Source organism: Balaenoptera borealis (assembly GCF_965194805.1).
Source record: "Balaenoptera borealis genome assembly, chromosome: 10".
In the NCBI taxonomy this organism is placed as follows: Eukaryota; Metazoa; Chordata; class Mammalia; order Artiodactyla; family Balaenopteridae; genus Balaenoptera; species Balaenoptera borealis.
The window spans coordinates 70,514,943-70,532,228 of record NC_138874.1 but is presented as its reverse complement, the minus strand read 5'-3'; the positions used below and the strand labels follow the sequence as shown (position 1 = coordinate 70,532,228).

General features: G+C 38.2%; 1 protein-coding gene across 1 annotated transcript in view; it reads left to right on the top strand.

Moving 5' to 3' along the window:
* The window catches only part of PTPN20 (protein tyrosine phosphatase non-receptor type 20), a 102,081-nt gene that overhangs the window by 64,789 nt on the left and 20,006 nt on the right, over positions 1 to 17,286 (top strand). The window contains 3 exon segments of the mRNA XM_082407151.1: positions 8,055 to 8,211; positions 8,213 to 8,387; positions 12,232 to 12,447. Of these exon segments, the coding sequence (XP_082263277.1) occupies positions 8,055 to 8,211; positions 8,213 to 8,387; positions 12,232 to 12,447 (548 nt within the window).

Genomic DNA, 17,286 nt, shown 5'->3' with positions numbered 1-17,286 from the left:
CTTCTCAAGAAAACCAGAGAGAAAATTTTAATGTACTTGGATTTGGCAAAGTTTTTCTTAATAGGACACAAAAACCTTGAACTGTAAAAGAAAAAAACAAATTGGACTTCATCAAATAAAAAAAAATACCTATATTGCTCTTCAACACACTGTTATGGAAATTAAAGGCAAGCAACAGACTGGTAGAAAAATACATTCAAAACATTTATCTGACAAATGACTTGTATTTAGAATATAGAAAGAGTTCCTATAATTGATAAGAGGACAAATAGCCCAACATTAAGTGAGCAAAAGATTTGAGCAGCCACTTCACCAAAGAAGATATACGAGTGACAAATATATGAAAAGATGCTCAAATCATTAATCATTAGGAAAATGCAAATTAAAACTATAATAAGGTCTCATTTCATAACCCACTCTAATGGAAGAGAGTTTAACAGTTCCTTATAAAATTACACGTATACCTACCATATGACTCAGCATGTATTTGTGAAGGACTTAGATCAGTGCTGGGCACACTTAAACCTATTACAGAGGAGATTAGGAGTTTAGGACACTCAAAGGCACCAGGGATGCATGGGCACAGAGGGAATGTGAGGCCACGTGAGAACACAGCAAGAAGGTAGTCGGCTACAAGCCATGGAGAGAGGTGTTAGAAGAAACTAACCCTGCTGACCCCTTGATCTTGGCCTTCCAGCCTCTAGAACTGTGAAAATAAATTTCTGTTGTTTAAGTCACCCAGCCTGTGGTGTTTTGTTATGGGAGTCCTAGCAAACTAATGCACTGTATAATTCCATTTATATAAAATTCTAGAAAATTCAAACTAATTTGTATTGACATAAATTTGATCAGTGGCTGCCTTGAGGGCAGGAGTGGAGCAAGATGGATAGATTACAAAGGGACATGAGAACCTTTTAGCAGTGTTGGAGATGTTCAATTATCTTTATTGTAATGATGGTTTCATGGGTGCACATGTGTGACAATTATACCTCAATACACTGTTGAAAAAGGTGGTTTGTGAGTGCAAAAAGTATATTACACTTTTTATATTTTGTATAGTTTACCATTATAATATAGATAGCTAGAAAAATATAAGCTTTCTAAGGGAGAGATTCAACAAGCATCCATACATTAGCGAAGTCTCTGTTTCTATTACTATCACCACCGCCAATAATAATAATGGTAATAGTAGTAGCAATTGTTGTTTTTGTAATATCTTTATATGTATCCCACACTAAGTCCTTCATAGGTAGTAACTCATCTAATCCTCACCACAACCCTATGATGTTGGTACTCTTAGTATCTTTGTTTTACTGAAAGGCTAAAATAAATGACTTTCCTGCACCTCAAATAGAAGACAGACTGGGATTCAAACCTAGGCTTACCCACTCTACAATAGCGCTTCTCTATATTAATTCTTTTTCCAGACTATTAATAGGTTTTCCTGTGAGTTATATTATTTTCTACTTCAAAAAATCATTCTTAGCACTTAAATGATCCATTCTCAGTCATTCTTTATGTAGCTATACAACTATATTTTGCAAGGCTTTTCGTTCTATACTGTTTCATTTTCTATCTTCCTTTAATCTGAGGTCTCTGTTCTGATTAATTAGTTGTTTGGTTAGAGATGGGCTAAGTAGTTAATGTGTTATCAAACTCTGCCTATCTGCAGCTATCTCCTGTTTTTAAATCCTGATAAATGAATCTTTGGTGATTTTAGGATTGTGAGATTTCAGTCCTCTTCTCTCAATTTTCTCTGGGTGTTACTCCACTGTCCTCCAGCTTGCAGTGTTTTAGATGAGAAATATAATGATAATCTGATTCTTATTCTTCTATAAGAAACATTTTTTTTCATTCTGAAACCTTAAAACATTTTTTTTTTTCCCCCTGGAATTCAAGGAATGTTACCAGGTGTATTTCATTTCATCGGTCTTACCTACAACTTATAGAACCTTTTAATCTGCAGACTCGATCTTCTTTTGTAGGAAAGTTTCTTCAGTTATTTAGTAATTGCTCTTTCTCAATCTACTCTTTTTTCTTTTTCTGGAGCTCCTATGATTTATAGGGTTGGTCTCCTGAATCTATCTTCTAAGGCTTATACCTATTATCTATTTCTTTACTTCTGCCTCTTTGTAGTCTTTGCATGTACTTTTTCTTTCTCTCTCTAGTTTGTATTCTTATTTTCTTTCTTTCATTTGGTCTTCTAGGGAATTAATTTAAGTTTCAAGAAAGACCTTCCTCCTTCAGATCATCTACTAAAATTTTTAGCTTATATGATGATTTATTTTATGTGTCAACTTGGCTAGGCCACAGTACCCAGATATTGGTCAAACACTAGTCTCGATGTTGTTGTAAAGATATTTTTAGATTAACATTTAACCAGTAGACATTGAGTAAAGAAGATTCCCCTCCATAATACAGATGAGCTTCATTTAATCAGTTGAAGGCTTTAAGAGAAAAAATTTGAGGTCCCCCGAGGAAGAAGCTATTCTGTCTCCAGACTGCTTTTGGACTCAAGACTGCACCAGCAACTCTTCTCTGGATCTCTGACCTGACAGCCTGCCCTGCAAATTGCAGACTGGCTAGCCCCCATAGTAATGTGAGCCAATTCCTTAAAGTAAATCTCTTTTACTGTGTATATATAGCCTATTGATTCTGTTTCCCTAGAGAACACTGACTAATACAAATTTTGGAACCAAGAGTGGTTCTAGAGGAATAGAATCTTAAGGATAGGTTTTATGAATTGGTTCCCTAATCTGACAAAATTTAAAGGCATTAATGACTTTATTTCTAGTAGTAAAGAGAGCACTGGTAATTCATGGTGTGATATGGCAATAGAGATACACAAAATCTCACCATTGGATATTCCTACTCAAATACTTATAAGAGGCAAGGTTCTAGATAACTGTGTATTTAATACCTTAGAGTATTTTTGTCAAACTAACAAGTATAATGAGATTGGCTGGTTGCCGCTAATTGCACTGGACAAAGTAGGGAAAGAAAGGGTTTCAAATTTCCGGCTCAAGCACCACATAAATGACCTAAAAGTTTTATGTCTGCCCTGAAAGAAACCCCTATCTCCTATAGTCATGGAGCTGAGACATCTGAAAATCTAACCCAGAGTCTTATGTGCAAATGGCTAAAATACAATGGAAATTGAATTCCCAACCTTGCAGGGTGTTTTCTGTTCAAGTGATGACATTGAGTGAGAAGGAATGTGATCCTGAAAATTGGAACAGAAACATATGGGAAGATCCTGGTGAAGATGCACACATCAAATCCCTAAACTCTGAAGAATCTTCTTTGCCAGTGCTACTGATACTGGCACTAATGTGACACTAATTTCAGGAGACCCAAAGCATCACTGTGGTCTACCAGTTAGTGGTGCTTATGGAGGTCAGATAATGAATGGAGTTTTAGCTCAGGTCCATTTCACAGTGGGTCCAGTGGGTGCTGACCCACTATGGTTATTTCTCCAGTTCTGGAATACATTATTGGACTAAATATACTCAGCAACTGGCAGCATCCCTACATTGGTTCCCTGACCTGTGGAGTGAGGGCTAATATGGCGGAAAAGGCCAAGTGGAAGCCACTAGATCTGATTCTACCTAGGAAAATAGTAAACTAAACGCAATCCTGCATTCTTGGAGAGAATACAGAGATTAGTGCCACCTTCAAGGACTTAAAGGATGCAGGGGTGGTGATTCCGACCACATCCCCACTCAACTCACCTGTTTGACCTATGCAGAAAACAGATTTTAGAGAATGACAGTGGATTATTGTAAGCTTAAGCAGGTGGTGACTCCAAGTGCAACTGCTGTACCAGATGAGATTTCATTGCTTTAGAAAATCAACACATCCCCTGGTACCTGGTGTGTACCTGTTGATCTGGCTAATGCTTTCTCTCCATACCTGTTAGTAAAGACCAAAAGAAACAATTTGCTTTCAGCTGGCAAGGCCAGTGGTACATCTTTACTGTTCTACCTCAGGGAAATATCAACTCTCCATCCCTATGTCATAGTTCACAGGGATCTTGATCACCTTTCCATTACTTAATATTATCACAGTGGTCCATTATATTGATGACATCATGCTGATTGAACCTAGTGAGCAAGAAGTAGCAACTGATTGCTCTAGACTTACAGGTAAGACATTTGTGTGTCAGAGAGTGGGAAATGAATCAAAAAATTCAGCGGCCTTCTACTTCAGTGAAATTTCTAGAGGTCCAGTGGTGTGGGGCATGTCAGAATCATCCTTTCTAAGGTGAAGGATAAGATTTGCATCTGACCCCTTCTACAGCCAAAAGAGGCACAGTGCCTAGTGGTCCTCTTTGAACTTTGGAGACAACATATTCCTCATTTGGGTGTGCTACTCTGGCCCATTTACCAAGAGACTCAAAAGCTGCTAGTTTTGAGTGGGGCCCAGAACAAGAGAAAGCTCTGCCACAGGTCCATGCTGCTGTGCAAGCTGCTTTGCCACTTGGGCCACAGGATCCAATAGGTGCAATGTCAGTGGAAGGTAAGGATACTGTTTGGAGGCTTTGTCAGGCCCTTATAGATGAATCACAGCTCATGCCCATGGGATTTTGGAGTAAAGCCTTGCCAGTCTCTGTGTATAACTACTCTACTCTTGAGAGCTGTTCCTTTTGAGAAACAGCTTTTGACCTGCTACTGGGCCTTAGTAGAGGCTGAACACTTAACCATGAGCCTGAAAGTTGGGCGTGCACAGCAGCATTCCATCATCAAATGGAAGTGGTGTATACAAGGTCGGGCTTGAGCAGGCTCTGAAGGTACAAATAAGTTACATGAAGTGGCCAAAATACCCATGGTCCCCTCTCCTGCTACATTACCTTCTCTTTCTCAGCCTGTACCTGTGGCTTCGTGACAAGTTCCCTATGATCAATTGACTGAGGAAGAGAAAACTGGGACCTGGTTTACAGATGGTTCTGCACCACACGCAGGCACCACCTGGAAGTGGACAGCAGCTGCTCTACAATGCCGTTTTGGGGACATGCCTGAAGGACAGTAGTGAAGGGAAATCTTCCCCATTGGTAGAACTTTGAGCAGTGCACTTGGTTGTTCATTTTGCTTGGAAGCAGAAATGGCCAGAGGTACAAATCTTTACTAATTCATGGCCTATAGCCAATTGTTTAGCTGGATGGTCAAGGACTTGGAAGAAACATAACTGGAAAATTGGTCACAAGGAAATCTGGGCGAGAGAAATGTGTATAGATCTCTCTGAAAGGGCCAAAAACATGAATATATTTGTATCCTTTGTGAATGCTCATCAAAGGGTGATTTAAGAAGAGGTTTTAATAATCAAGTGGATAGGATGACCTATTCTGTAGATACTGGTCAGCCTCTTTCCCAGCCACTCCTGTCATTACCCAGTGGATTTATGAACAAAGTAGACATGCTGGCAGGAATAGAAGCTATGCATGGGCTCCTCATCAACATGGACTTCCACTCACCAAGGCTGACCTTGCTATGGCCACTGCTGAGTGCCCGATCTGCCAGCAGCAGAGACCAACACTGAGGCCCCAATATGGCGCCATTTCCCAGGGTGATCAGCCAGCTAGTTACTTGATGGCAGGTTGATTACATTGGACTGCTTCTGTCATAGAAAGAACGGTGCTTTTGTTCATAATAAAATAGACACTAGATATGGATTTGCCTTCCTCGCATACAAGCTTCTACCAGATCTACCATCTGGACCTGCAGGATGCCTTATCCACCATCATGGTAGTCCACACAGCCTTGCTTCTGATCAGGGAACTCACTTGGAGGCAAATTATTTGTGGCAGTGGGCTCATGATCATGTATTACTATCTCCTTTTTGAGGGGAACTTTTCTCCTATGACTACTTGAGTTATTTCTTTCTTGCTAAATACAGGCATACCTGGTTTTATAGCCCTATACTTTATTGTACTTTGCAGATACTGTGTTTTTTACAAATTGAAAGTTTGTGGCAAGCCTGTGTTGAGCACATTCTTCCAGCAGCATTGCCTCACTTCATGTCTCTGTGTCACATTTTGGTAATTTTCGCAATATGTCAAACTTTTTCATTATGATTATGTTTGTTATAGTGATATGATCAGTGATCTTTGATGTTACTGTTGTAAAAAGATTACAACTTGCTGCAGGCTCAGATGATGGTTAGCATTTTTTAACAGTAAAGTATTTTTTAATTAAAATACGTATATTGTTTTATAAACATAATGTTATTGCACATTTAGTAGACTACAGTATAGTGTAAACATAACTTTTATATGCACTGGGGAACAAAAAAATTCATGTGACTCACTTATTGCGATAGTACATTTATTGTGGTGGTCCGGAACCAAACCCACTATATCTCTGAGGTATGCCTGTGTTCCATAGTTTGTTTCTGAAATTCCTTCCTTTTATATATTCCTTTTATATGCTCTGCATCCTTTAGTATTTTAATAATTATTGTCATTTTTTTCACTTTTTTTTTTTTTTTTGAGTTCTGGGAAAATTCCTTAAGCTGGTTTTCTAAATCACTAATTTGTTTTTCTGTTCGCTTCTCATGTTAGGGATTTTAATTGAGCAATTGTGGTTTTTATTTGAAAGCAAGCTTTTATTACTTTAGATTGTTTCATTTTTACATGTTAAATCTCCCTTTTGAAAATAAAAAAATTACTTTCTTCTGCAAAATGGTACATATTCACTATAAAAATTTAGATAATAAAATAGTCACTGCCAGCATTTTGATGAATACTTGCCAGGTTTTTTAATCATATGTTTATATATGATATATATGTATACATACAGATATATGATGAAAGATCTCACTTTAATGCTCTTTTACCTCCTTTATAATTTAATAATATAACAAATTTATGTCAATAAACAGATATACATCATTCTTTTAAATAATAAAATAATGTTTGCTCAAATTTCATTTAAAATACAAATAGGAGTTTTTAAAGTATTCTTCCCTCTTATAGAAAGGAAGACATTTGCTGTGATTTCTCAGAATGATATACTTTTGTGAAGTACTAGATATCTTTATATATCTAGTGATTGTTTTTTCTATTTATTCATATTTACAAGGAGAAATTTATGTTTGCTATTTTGGAATTTGAGAAAGGTTCTGTCAGAAATTGTGTAAGCCCTCTTCAGTGATCTTGGTCATAGTGTTTTTGGGAGATAAGTGGGTCACATGACCTTGAGTAATGGAGAGGAACTATTGGTGAGACCACTGCATGGCAAGGAAGGACCCTCCTTTTATTCTCTCTGTGGGAGCAGTGGTGGAACCAGAGCTCCAGATGTCTGTGTAAAGTGAAGAGAGTTCCTGGGCCAGTGGAGTTTATTAGTGAGCCAAGTAGTTGGATTTTCCCCTCTCCTATTTGTTATAATAGTCCATGTTGGACGAATCCCATGTTACTTGGAGCAAATCCCCTTTGTAGCATCGTTTTGACACAATACCTTTGATTAGCATGCCACTTCACCACGTGAAGGCTGGGAATGGACATAAAAGATGGCTGCCTTGTGTGTGGGGCATTGGTAGAATTACAGTAATCCTAGGATTTGTATCTGCTCAAGTACCCCAATCTTTTTTTTTTTTTTTTTCCCTCCCTCTTGGCCCTACTGCTCTGGGCTTACAAGTTCTCCGGATTTGTAGGAGAATGTCATTCACTCACTTGCTCCCTCAGAGGCCTACTCCTTTGCTGTGTTCAGTCATAGGCTAGGAGGTACCTCCCTTGGCCTATTCCTACCTGTGCCATATGTAACAGAAATCTCTCAGAATGTCTGGATACCAATAGCATCCTTCTCTGTTCAGAAACTGATTTTTTAAAAAACTACCTTAACCTAATTGTATATTTCTTAGGTCACGCCAGCAGGTTTTGGGGAGGGAAGAATTTAAATTCATGGACTGAAATAACCCTTTGAAAAGAAACTCCTATGCCATCTTCTCTATTGGTCAAAGAGATAAATGGATTTACCTGTGTGAAAGGGTTTCATGAAATCTGGGTGTATTGCATCTCCTGCTTTTCCTTTGTCTGCCCTATGTTTCTGTGTTTGTAATAGGTGATGCAACACGTGTTCCTCTTGGAGAAAACAAGGACTACATCAATGCTAGTTATATTAAAATAGTCAATTCTGGAAAAGAGTATTACTATATTGCTACCCAAGGACCACTGCTAACTACCACAAATGACTTTTGGCAAATGGTTCTGGAAAATAACTAATGTTATTGTCATGATAACCAGAGAGGTAGAAGGTGGAGTTATCAAATGCCACCATTACTGGCCTGTTTCTATGAAGAAACCTTTGGAACTGAAAAATTGTCATATCTTCCTGGAGAACTACCAGATACTTCAATATTTCGTCATTCGAATATTTCAAGTTGTCAAGAAGTCCGTAAGTTAAAAAAAATCAGTGTTAGATGTATATTTCATTATATAAGCACACGTGTCAGGACGAGAAGTTAGGAGTAAGATGGAACATAGCTGGGGATGCTTTTTAAAGTAACTTGTTTTTACTTCTCCCTGGTACCAGAAACTAAGACAACAGCCCTTCTACTTCTGCCTAACCAAACTCTGACTGGAGAGATGAAAAAATTGAAAAGGGGAGTTAGGGCGGTTGAGAGTGAGTGTTGGAAGTTGCCTAATCCTGGGATGTACTTCGGCTGCTTCTGCTGAGAGTGACAGATATGTGTGGAGTCCTTAAGATCTCCTGATAATCACTGTGCCAGGCACTGTTGCTCCTTACTGAGTAGCAAAGAGGGCGGCGAGCTCACTGGTACCTCCAGTTAACTGTGCTCAATGAATGTGGTAATATTGAGATTTGTATGGGGTGCTTTGGGAGCTCAGAAGGGAAGTACTTAGCTCTCCTTGGGCTTGAGGGGAAGATTTGCTAGAGAAGGTGACATCTGGATTGAGAATCACCCAAATGAGAAAGCTGGAAAGAGGAAGTAGATGATCAAGGTATAAAATAGCATGGGATGTGTATAGAGAGATACAAGTAGTTAAGTGTTTCTGGACTGTAAAAGTTCAATGCCAGGGAGTAATGAGAGGTGAGATGAGGCTATAGAAAATAAGTAGAGAAAGCCAGAACATGAAGTGTCTTGGATTTCAGCTAAGGAACATGAACTTCATTATGAAGATAATTGGGAGACATTGAACAATTTTAGTAAGAAGGTCCATGATCAACTAGGGCAGTTAACAATTAGATAGAAAGCAAAGACTTTGGTGTTTTTCAGATAAAATTGACAGACTTTATGTGACTTATGACTTGTGACTTATAAGGAGTGTTCAAAAATAATGCTGTCAAATGCGATAGCCACATTTGGCTATTTTATATTTAAATTATTTAAACTTACATAACATAACAAATTCAGTTCCTCATTTGTAGTATCCACACTTCTAGTATTTAATCACATGTTACTAGTGGCTACCATATGGGCAGCAAAGATACAGAGCATTTGCATCATTGTAGAAAGTTCTGTTGGGAAGTATTGGTCTAGAATAATTCATAGAATAATTCATTTCTTGCTCTAACAGACTCAGAAAGTAGAAAAGGAATGATTTATAGGAGAAAGTGATGTTACATTGCTCTAAGTGGATTTGATTAGCAGGTAGGTGATACATGTGTTCTATAGGAGTGAAGGGGATGGGAGTTAAACTGGAAACTTGAAAAGAGTGATGAGATTTTGAGTCATCATCAAAGAAGTTGATTGGAGCACAGGCAATGATCAGGAAAAGGGTTGCTGGAGGTGCTGAGGTTGGAACCCATAATTTTCAATAATAGTAAAATATGCAACTATGTGATTAATTTTTTCCTAACCATGGGATTCCTGACCACAGGTTATGAGACTTACCCAGGGAGGGATGTTGCTTAGTATATGTGGCAGGATTCAAAGGATGAAAGGAGTTGACAGTTTGGTAAGAGAATGATTTAGATAATCAGCTATGAAGTCTAAATTTAGGGAGAAGGATGGAATCAGGGGCTAGGAGGAAATGGAGGACAACAAGGACAGGAGAGCTCTATTTAGTCACATTGTTGGAGTTGAAGTGGGGCACAAATGAGGTGGTAGAATAAGAGCTTCTGCTCAGAAAATGATGTTGGAATCTAAGAACTGGAAGATTTTTGATATTGGACATTATAGGTGATGGTGAGTCCAAGGAGTGATCACATTGTGAGGACTAGAAGAAAAAAATGGTCTCCTCTGCAAGAGAGAAATAAAAATGTGAGGTTAGAATGTCTGTTTGGCTGTTGAGATCCCAAATTTGCCCAGTCAGAATCTGTGGTAGGGTGATAGTGATAAGAAGGTGAAGCTAAGAGGTATGAAACTCAAAAGGAAGAGAGGTTTTTGTACAAAGAGAAGGAATAATCAATTGGAAATAGCATTGGGCAGCAAGGGGTATGCAACCTAATCTCTAGGCTCTGTGGTACCTGGAGTACAGGAAAATAGGTGGCCTTGATTAGAGAGGGCTGCAGAGTGCAGTGCCCATGGGAGGCAAGGCCAGGAAGTGGAAGAAGCATTTAGGAAAGTGATGATGGTTTCCACAAGTTTACTGTGGGATGGGGACCTGAGTGCAAAGGGAGATGTTGAAGAGATAGAGAAGTGGGGAGGGAGGGGAAAAGATAGAATTGAAGAGCATGAGGATCGGAGCATAGAGTGGTGTGACCAAGGAGGCCAAGAATAGTAATAATGGCGGACATTGATGGAGAGCTTGCTGGCTGTGTGCTAGGCCCTGTGCTTGCTCTGTACACCTGAGGATTTGCCTGATCCTTAACTCTCCTAAGACTTGTTGATTCCCTCCTATTAACCAAGTATTGTGCCAGATGCTGGAGATAGAAAACAGACACAGTCTCAACTCTTAGAGTGCTTACAGTCTAGTGGGGAAGGAAAACACCAGTTCCAAATGACGTGTGATACATGCTATGGCAGGAGAAGGACAGCATGCTTGGAGAATATAGGCCAGTTGGGAGGGCCAGAGGAATGATCTGTCTGCAAGGATTCAAATGCCTGGTTCCACTTGTGCACCCTTGACAAGGGCGTCTAGGATGGTGACCTTTGGGCTGAGGCCCACAAGCCTCAAAACCATGGGGTTGCTGTTTGGAGAATTTGCATCATAGCACTGTGTCAGGAAACCAGTGAGGCCCACCTTTGTGCAGGTTCTCAGTGGTCAACAGTGCATGAAAGATTTAATCCCTAAAATATGTGATGGAGTGAGAGCTATCCTCAATTTGGTGCCTTCACAAGATTTTCAAGTATCGTTTTCCTCATCCAATTTCATGTACCGATGATTCAAAATTGAGGTTTTCTTTTTGGAACTTAGGAAAATTGTATTTCTATTTGGAACGTAGAAAAAAGTGGTGCATTAGGGAGAAGCAGAGGAGCAGTGAGAAACCCTTCCTGAGTTTTTTCACGAGGGTGCCCAGTGAAGTAAAATGAGGGCTCCACATTGGGGAAAGGGTGAACCCTCTGGAAAGGATGATCAGTAAACTCAAAGTGCTTTATCTGTCAACACTGAGGAGAGTTCCATGGCTCCACTTTCAGGGGGTTCAACACAAGAGTGGGGACCAAAGTCTACTCACATGGTCATTAACTGCCCTGTCCACATCACCAGAGGAGGTTGTCCCCCACCAAATCCCGGTTAAGCAACTTGACAGCACTTACTGTTTTAATTAAATCTAGTATCATAATATTTAAGCCAAGATAGATTGCTTTTCTATCTTATTCCTAACATGTTAGCTCATCTTTCATCCTAAGTGTTTTGGATTCTTGGTTTGTTTGGACTCTTCTACTTTCTCATGGTGCAGAAGAAAGATGGTAGAGTTAGATTTGGGAGGACTACATTATTGTCCCAGCTCTAAACATATGAGCCTTCTGACCTAGCATACATCTATCAGTCAATCAAATTCTTACTTTTTCATCTGTAACCTGAGGATATCACAGTGCTTGCCTCCCCAGGGTTGATGTGAAGATTAAATGAGATAATGTGTGTGAAGTCCTTAGCACAGTACCTGGCACAGAGTAAGGGCTAAATTCCTGTCACCTGTTAGTATTTTTATTTTTATTATCCTATTACCGTATAGCAATTATTATTAACTATTTCTGGCATATTAGAAATTAAAAAAAGATCTCTACTATAAGACGTTGATAAACCTCTCCTCTCTCTCTGCCTTCCTCTCTCTCCCTCCCTCCTTCTCTCTCTTTCCCTTTCTCCCTCTCTCCCTCCCCACCCCACCCCCACAGACAGGAGCTAGTCACTTTGTAAAACACTTGCAGTTCACCAAGTGGCCAGACCATGGCACTCCTGCCTCAGCAGAAGGTTTTACAAAGTATGTTCGTTATGTGAGGAAGAGCCACCTTACAGGAACCATCATTGTTCACTGCAGTGCTGGTGCGGGCCGGACAGGGGTGTTCCTATGTGTGGATGTTGTGTTCTGTGCCATTGAAAAGAACTTTTCAGTAAGTGTGTGAATTAAGCAGATAAACTGATGCTGTTAGTAAACACTATACTTTTAACAGCCTTCTAATAGCTGAAGACTGATATTTGGCCTTCAAGAGCAACTGAGTAAATAGAGAGCCTGTGAGCTTTGGATACCTGCTTCTCGCTTAACTGCTGCAGGTTCTTGGAGGTGGTTGTGAGGATTAAAGTACACAATGCAAATGAATGGCTTCAGACAGTGTCTGGAGCGTGGTAGCTGCATCGTAAACATGAGTTCATTTTCCTTTTCTTTCCCTCCACCCACACATACAGTTTTTAGAATCTTGTTAGAGAATGTTGATGATGTGTGCCTATTTTTAATGAACAGAAATACATGCATGTGAGCACATTGGGAAAAAAAAGTAGACTTCAGAGTTAATGAGAGGTCCCTGGGTTTGACTGCCAGTTTTGCCACACATTTTAGATTTTGGTGACTTTCTGCAAATTGCTCATCTTCTCTGAAACTTAGTTTTCTCATATGTAAAATAAGGATAATAATATTGTTGGGTTTGAGTCAACCATTAACAATTCTTTATTTTCCTCCTAAATTTGGAACCAGCTAAGGGATAAACACAAGAATTAGACATATGGTGATTCTACTATGATCTTTATTACTGATTAATTAGGGAATGGGACTTTAGATCTGTGCCCCAAAAGGCCTACTTTTACTGAACTGCTTTCCTGTGCTGCAGAAGTGAGGAGGGGAAGACATTTGTTTAGTTAGCAGGCACTGTGGGGTGGGGGGGAAAGCGGCTCTCACCATGCCCACAAGGAATATGAAAATCCACACCTCAGTCATAAGATAACAGGGGCTACGAGGCATTTGTCCTGGTAGGCAAATTTTGCAGAGTTATCTTGTTATCAGAACAAATGTTAAATCTCTGCTCTCTTAGGCATTATGTAGTTATACCCCAACAGTGACAAACTCTCCCTTGTGATAGCAAATTGGCTGCATGGGTTCTACAACTCTCCATTCTAAGGTAGTATTACGTCGGGGGTAGAAAAATGTCCTCTCCCAGAAACTCCCTGGAGGACAGAGGGAGTTTCTTTTTCTCAGAAGCTTGAGACAATATCTCCTAGCATTTCACTGTTTCCGCTTCAGTTATAGCCCTTTCCCTAAACTGATCACTGTGGGAGATGCTGGTCCATTAAGGTCTGTCAGGACTACTCCAGGCCATATGGCTGAGAATGAGAGAGGAATGGTTTTCCAAAGCAAACTGAGAGTTTTTTTTTTTTTTTTTTAACAAATAATGAATATAAACTGGGTGGTAAAAAAATGACAAATGTCCCCAAAATGCTGAAAATTTAAGTAGTATGAATCTGATGTTACCTGTTCCTATAATTAATGTTGTTTTATCCTTTTAACAGAAAATGCATTAGCATACTTTTTATTTTATACATTCTTCATCATAATTAATTTGTTTATATTTGTCCTTATTTTATATTCCTTATAGAAACTGTAAAAACTATAAGTATTGTATTTTGTGATTCTGAGGAGCACTTTTTTTCCCCAACATTATACCTTCTTTAAACTCAAAATGTGTTTTATGATAACTCATCTGTCAGCCTAATTGACAGTGTTTTTCTTAGCGGTATGTAAAATAGTGATGTATTTTACAATTAAGGATGCTTAGATTCAATGGAAAATAGTGGTTCAAAAAAAGGAAATGCATCCATTGTTGCCTTATTGGCTTTTCATAGAGCCTTGAGCTGTCAAATGTTCTTACTTATGCCCCTCTCTACTCTTTTCAGAAATTTTGTCCACCAGAGCTACTCAAAGTATGGTCTTGGACCAGCAACAATCTGTGTTATTTGCAGAAAGATAAGTTTTCTGAAATTGAGAGTAAGCATTTAGAAACTTTCAAAGCAGTTTGATATATTGCTGTGACATCCAAGAGCATGACAGTGGGTTGGCCTTGGTGAACAGGATGTAGACCAGTTTGTGCGTTGTGGAAATCACACAGGGAGTCTTACATGCTGCAAGCTGTATACCAGCCGTGTGTGGCTGACATTCTAAGATTAGTTTATCAATTATAACTCTAAAGGATATGAAAATCTGAGAATATGTAACCATTTATTTCTTTTTATTGTTATTTTATAGTTGTTTTTATTTTTAAGTAAGCCTGCTTAAAAATCCTTAAAACATTGGGAGCAAACTGGCTCTTCTCTTGCCAACACTGATATTGCTCTGTAGTTGAAACATTCTCGATAGAACTTTCCCCTCTAACAGTTGTTAATTATGTTACCATATTATCACATAATGAAGTGAGTAATCCAAAATTTAACACATTAACCTTTACGAAATCAAAAATTCTTACCACATCACTAAACACACTGTCCAGTTCATCTGGCAGGGTTCTTTTTTTTTTTTTTTTTTTTTTTTGGTAGCAAGACTTTCTTGATGAAGCAGTGTGTTGGTTTATCTTTTGGGATAAATTCTTTAATCTGTATAACTACCTCAGACTTGTTTTCTTGTCATTGCAGCTCTACTACCAGAACATAATCCTACACAAAACTTAAGCTCCAAATTACATTTGATGACAATGTAGCACTTTGCATTTTTATGCAGTTTAAGACTAGTTAGTTGTGTTTATCACTAATCAAACTGAGAAAAGGAAGAATTCTTCCTTCTTATCACATCACTTTCAAATCAAACATATACTGAATCACTATGTTAGCAATAGCTGTGCAGTTAGTAAGTTGCAACGGTAAATACTTTGTTACTTTTGTTTCCTGAGTTGTTACGACTTCTCATCACTAGCCAGTCCCTGAATTCGTCAAGCTGTGGCTTCATTAGAAAATGGTACTTTAACTATCTTTTTTTGCTACACCTTCAGCCCAGATTTTCAATATAGCACCTTCAGTACAGTCTGTCACCATTATCTGGCAATCGTGTAAGGGTTTTTAGTCTTAGCAATTCAAAGTGCTATTTTGTAAGTCTGCAGAGTATTAATGTTACATGTGAAATGTTGAACGTGAGCTTTTTATTTTAGTATTCTTTAAAATAATTCTTTTGTCTTGGAACTTACTTCTTTTGTTCTGTAAGTAACAAGCACATTTTAATGGTTTCTTTGCTTTGTTAGCCAGTACATCTTTGCAATTAATACAAGTGTGGTTTTAGCAATTCACAATTAATAATGGCTATAAAACTCAATGTATGAGGAATCATAATGCTAGGTAAAATTAACATGAACTCTTTTGGTCTTCATTTCTTTGTAGTTACTTCCACTATTATCATTTGGTTAACCACTACAGCTATATTCAGAAAAGCTGTGCCTTTTCTTGTCAAGACAATCCAGTGCAGCAGCTTTTGCCATCAGTAAATTAAGGTTAAAAATGAATAATACAAATATATTTTCATAATTTGCCTAATCTTAAATTACAAATTAACAGACTTTCAAGAAACAATGGTTTTTAAATTCATTGAAGTTCCATTTTATAAATATTTCCTTTTATGGATCATGCTTTTGGTGTCAAGTTTAAGAACTCCTCAACTAGCCTAAAGAATTTTTAGGTCCTAAAGAATTTTTCCTATGTTCTTTTCTAAAGTTCTGTAGTTTTATGTTTTACATTTAAGTCCATAGTCCATTTTGAGTTAATTTTTTTAATAAGGGGCAAGGTTTAAGTCAAAGTTCACTTGCTATTCTTCCTCCACTGAATTGTTTTTACACCTTTGTCAGAAATCATTGGGAATATTTGTATGGGACCTATTTCTAGTTCTATATTCTGTTTCATTGATCCATGTGTCTATCCTTTCGCCATTATCACACTTTGGATCCCTGTAGCTCTATAGGAAGTCTTAATATCAGGGAGAGTGATTCCTTCACTTGCAAAATTGTTTTAACCATTATAGGTCTGTGCCTTTCCATATAAATTTTAAAATTAGCTTGTCTATGTTTACAAAAAAGCTTGAGGGATTTTGATAGGATGAATTGACATTTTTACTATGTTGGATCTTCCAGTATGAATGTGGTATGTCTCTCTATTTAAGTCTTCTTTGATTTCTTTCATCAGCATTTTGTCATTTTCAGCATATAGCTTCTGTACGTGTTTTGTTAGATTTATTTTATTTCATTTTCTTTGAAGCAGTTGTAAATGGTACTGTGTTTTTACTACCATGTTCATTGTGTGTACACGTATGTATAAATGCAGTTGAGTTTTGTGTTTTTAAAAAATATTTATTTACTTATTTGGTTGTGCCGGGTCTTAGTTACAGCACATGGGTTCCTTAGTTGTGGCAGGTGGGCTCCTTAGTTGTGGCATGTGAACTCTTAGTTGCAGGATGCATGTGGGATCTAGTTCCCTGACCAGGAATCGAACCTGGGCCCCCTGCATTGGGAGCATGGAGTCTTAACCACTGCACCACCAGGGAAGTCCCCAAATGCAGTTGATTTTTGCATGTTGATCTTGTATCCTATGATCTTGTTGAACTCACTTATTAGTTCTAAGAGGTTTTTTTGTCCTGTTTTGTTTTGTTTTCAGATTCCTTGGGATTTTCTGCATAGACAATCATTCCATCTGCAAGTAGGGACACATTTACCTCTTCCTTTCCAATTCATTTGCCTCATATTTCTTTTTTCTGGTCTTATTGCGCTACCTGGAACTTCAAGTGTGTTGAAAACAGGTGGTGAGAGCAGACATTCTTGCCATCACTAATATTAGGGGGAAAGCAAATTAAAGTTATTTGTTATATGAAAGATGCTATGAAGTGGATGAAAAGACAAGCTACAGACTTGGAAAAACTGTTTGCAATCCACATATCCAACAGAGGTCTCACATCTAGAGTATATAAAGAATCCTCAAAACTCAATAGTAAAATA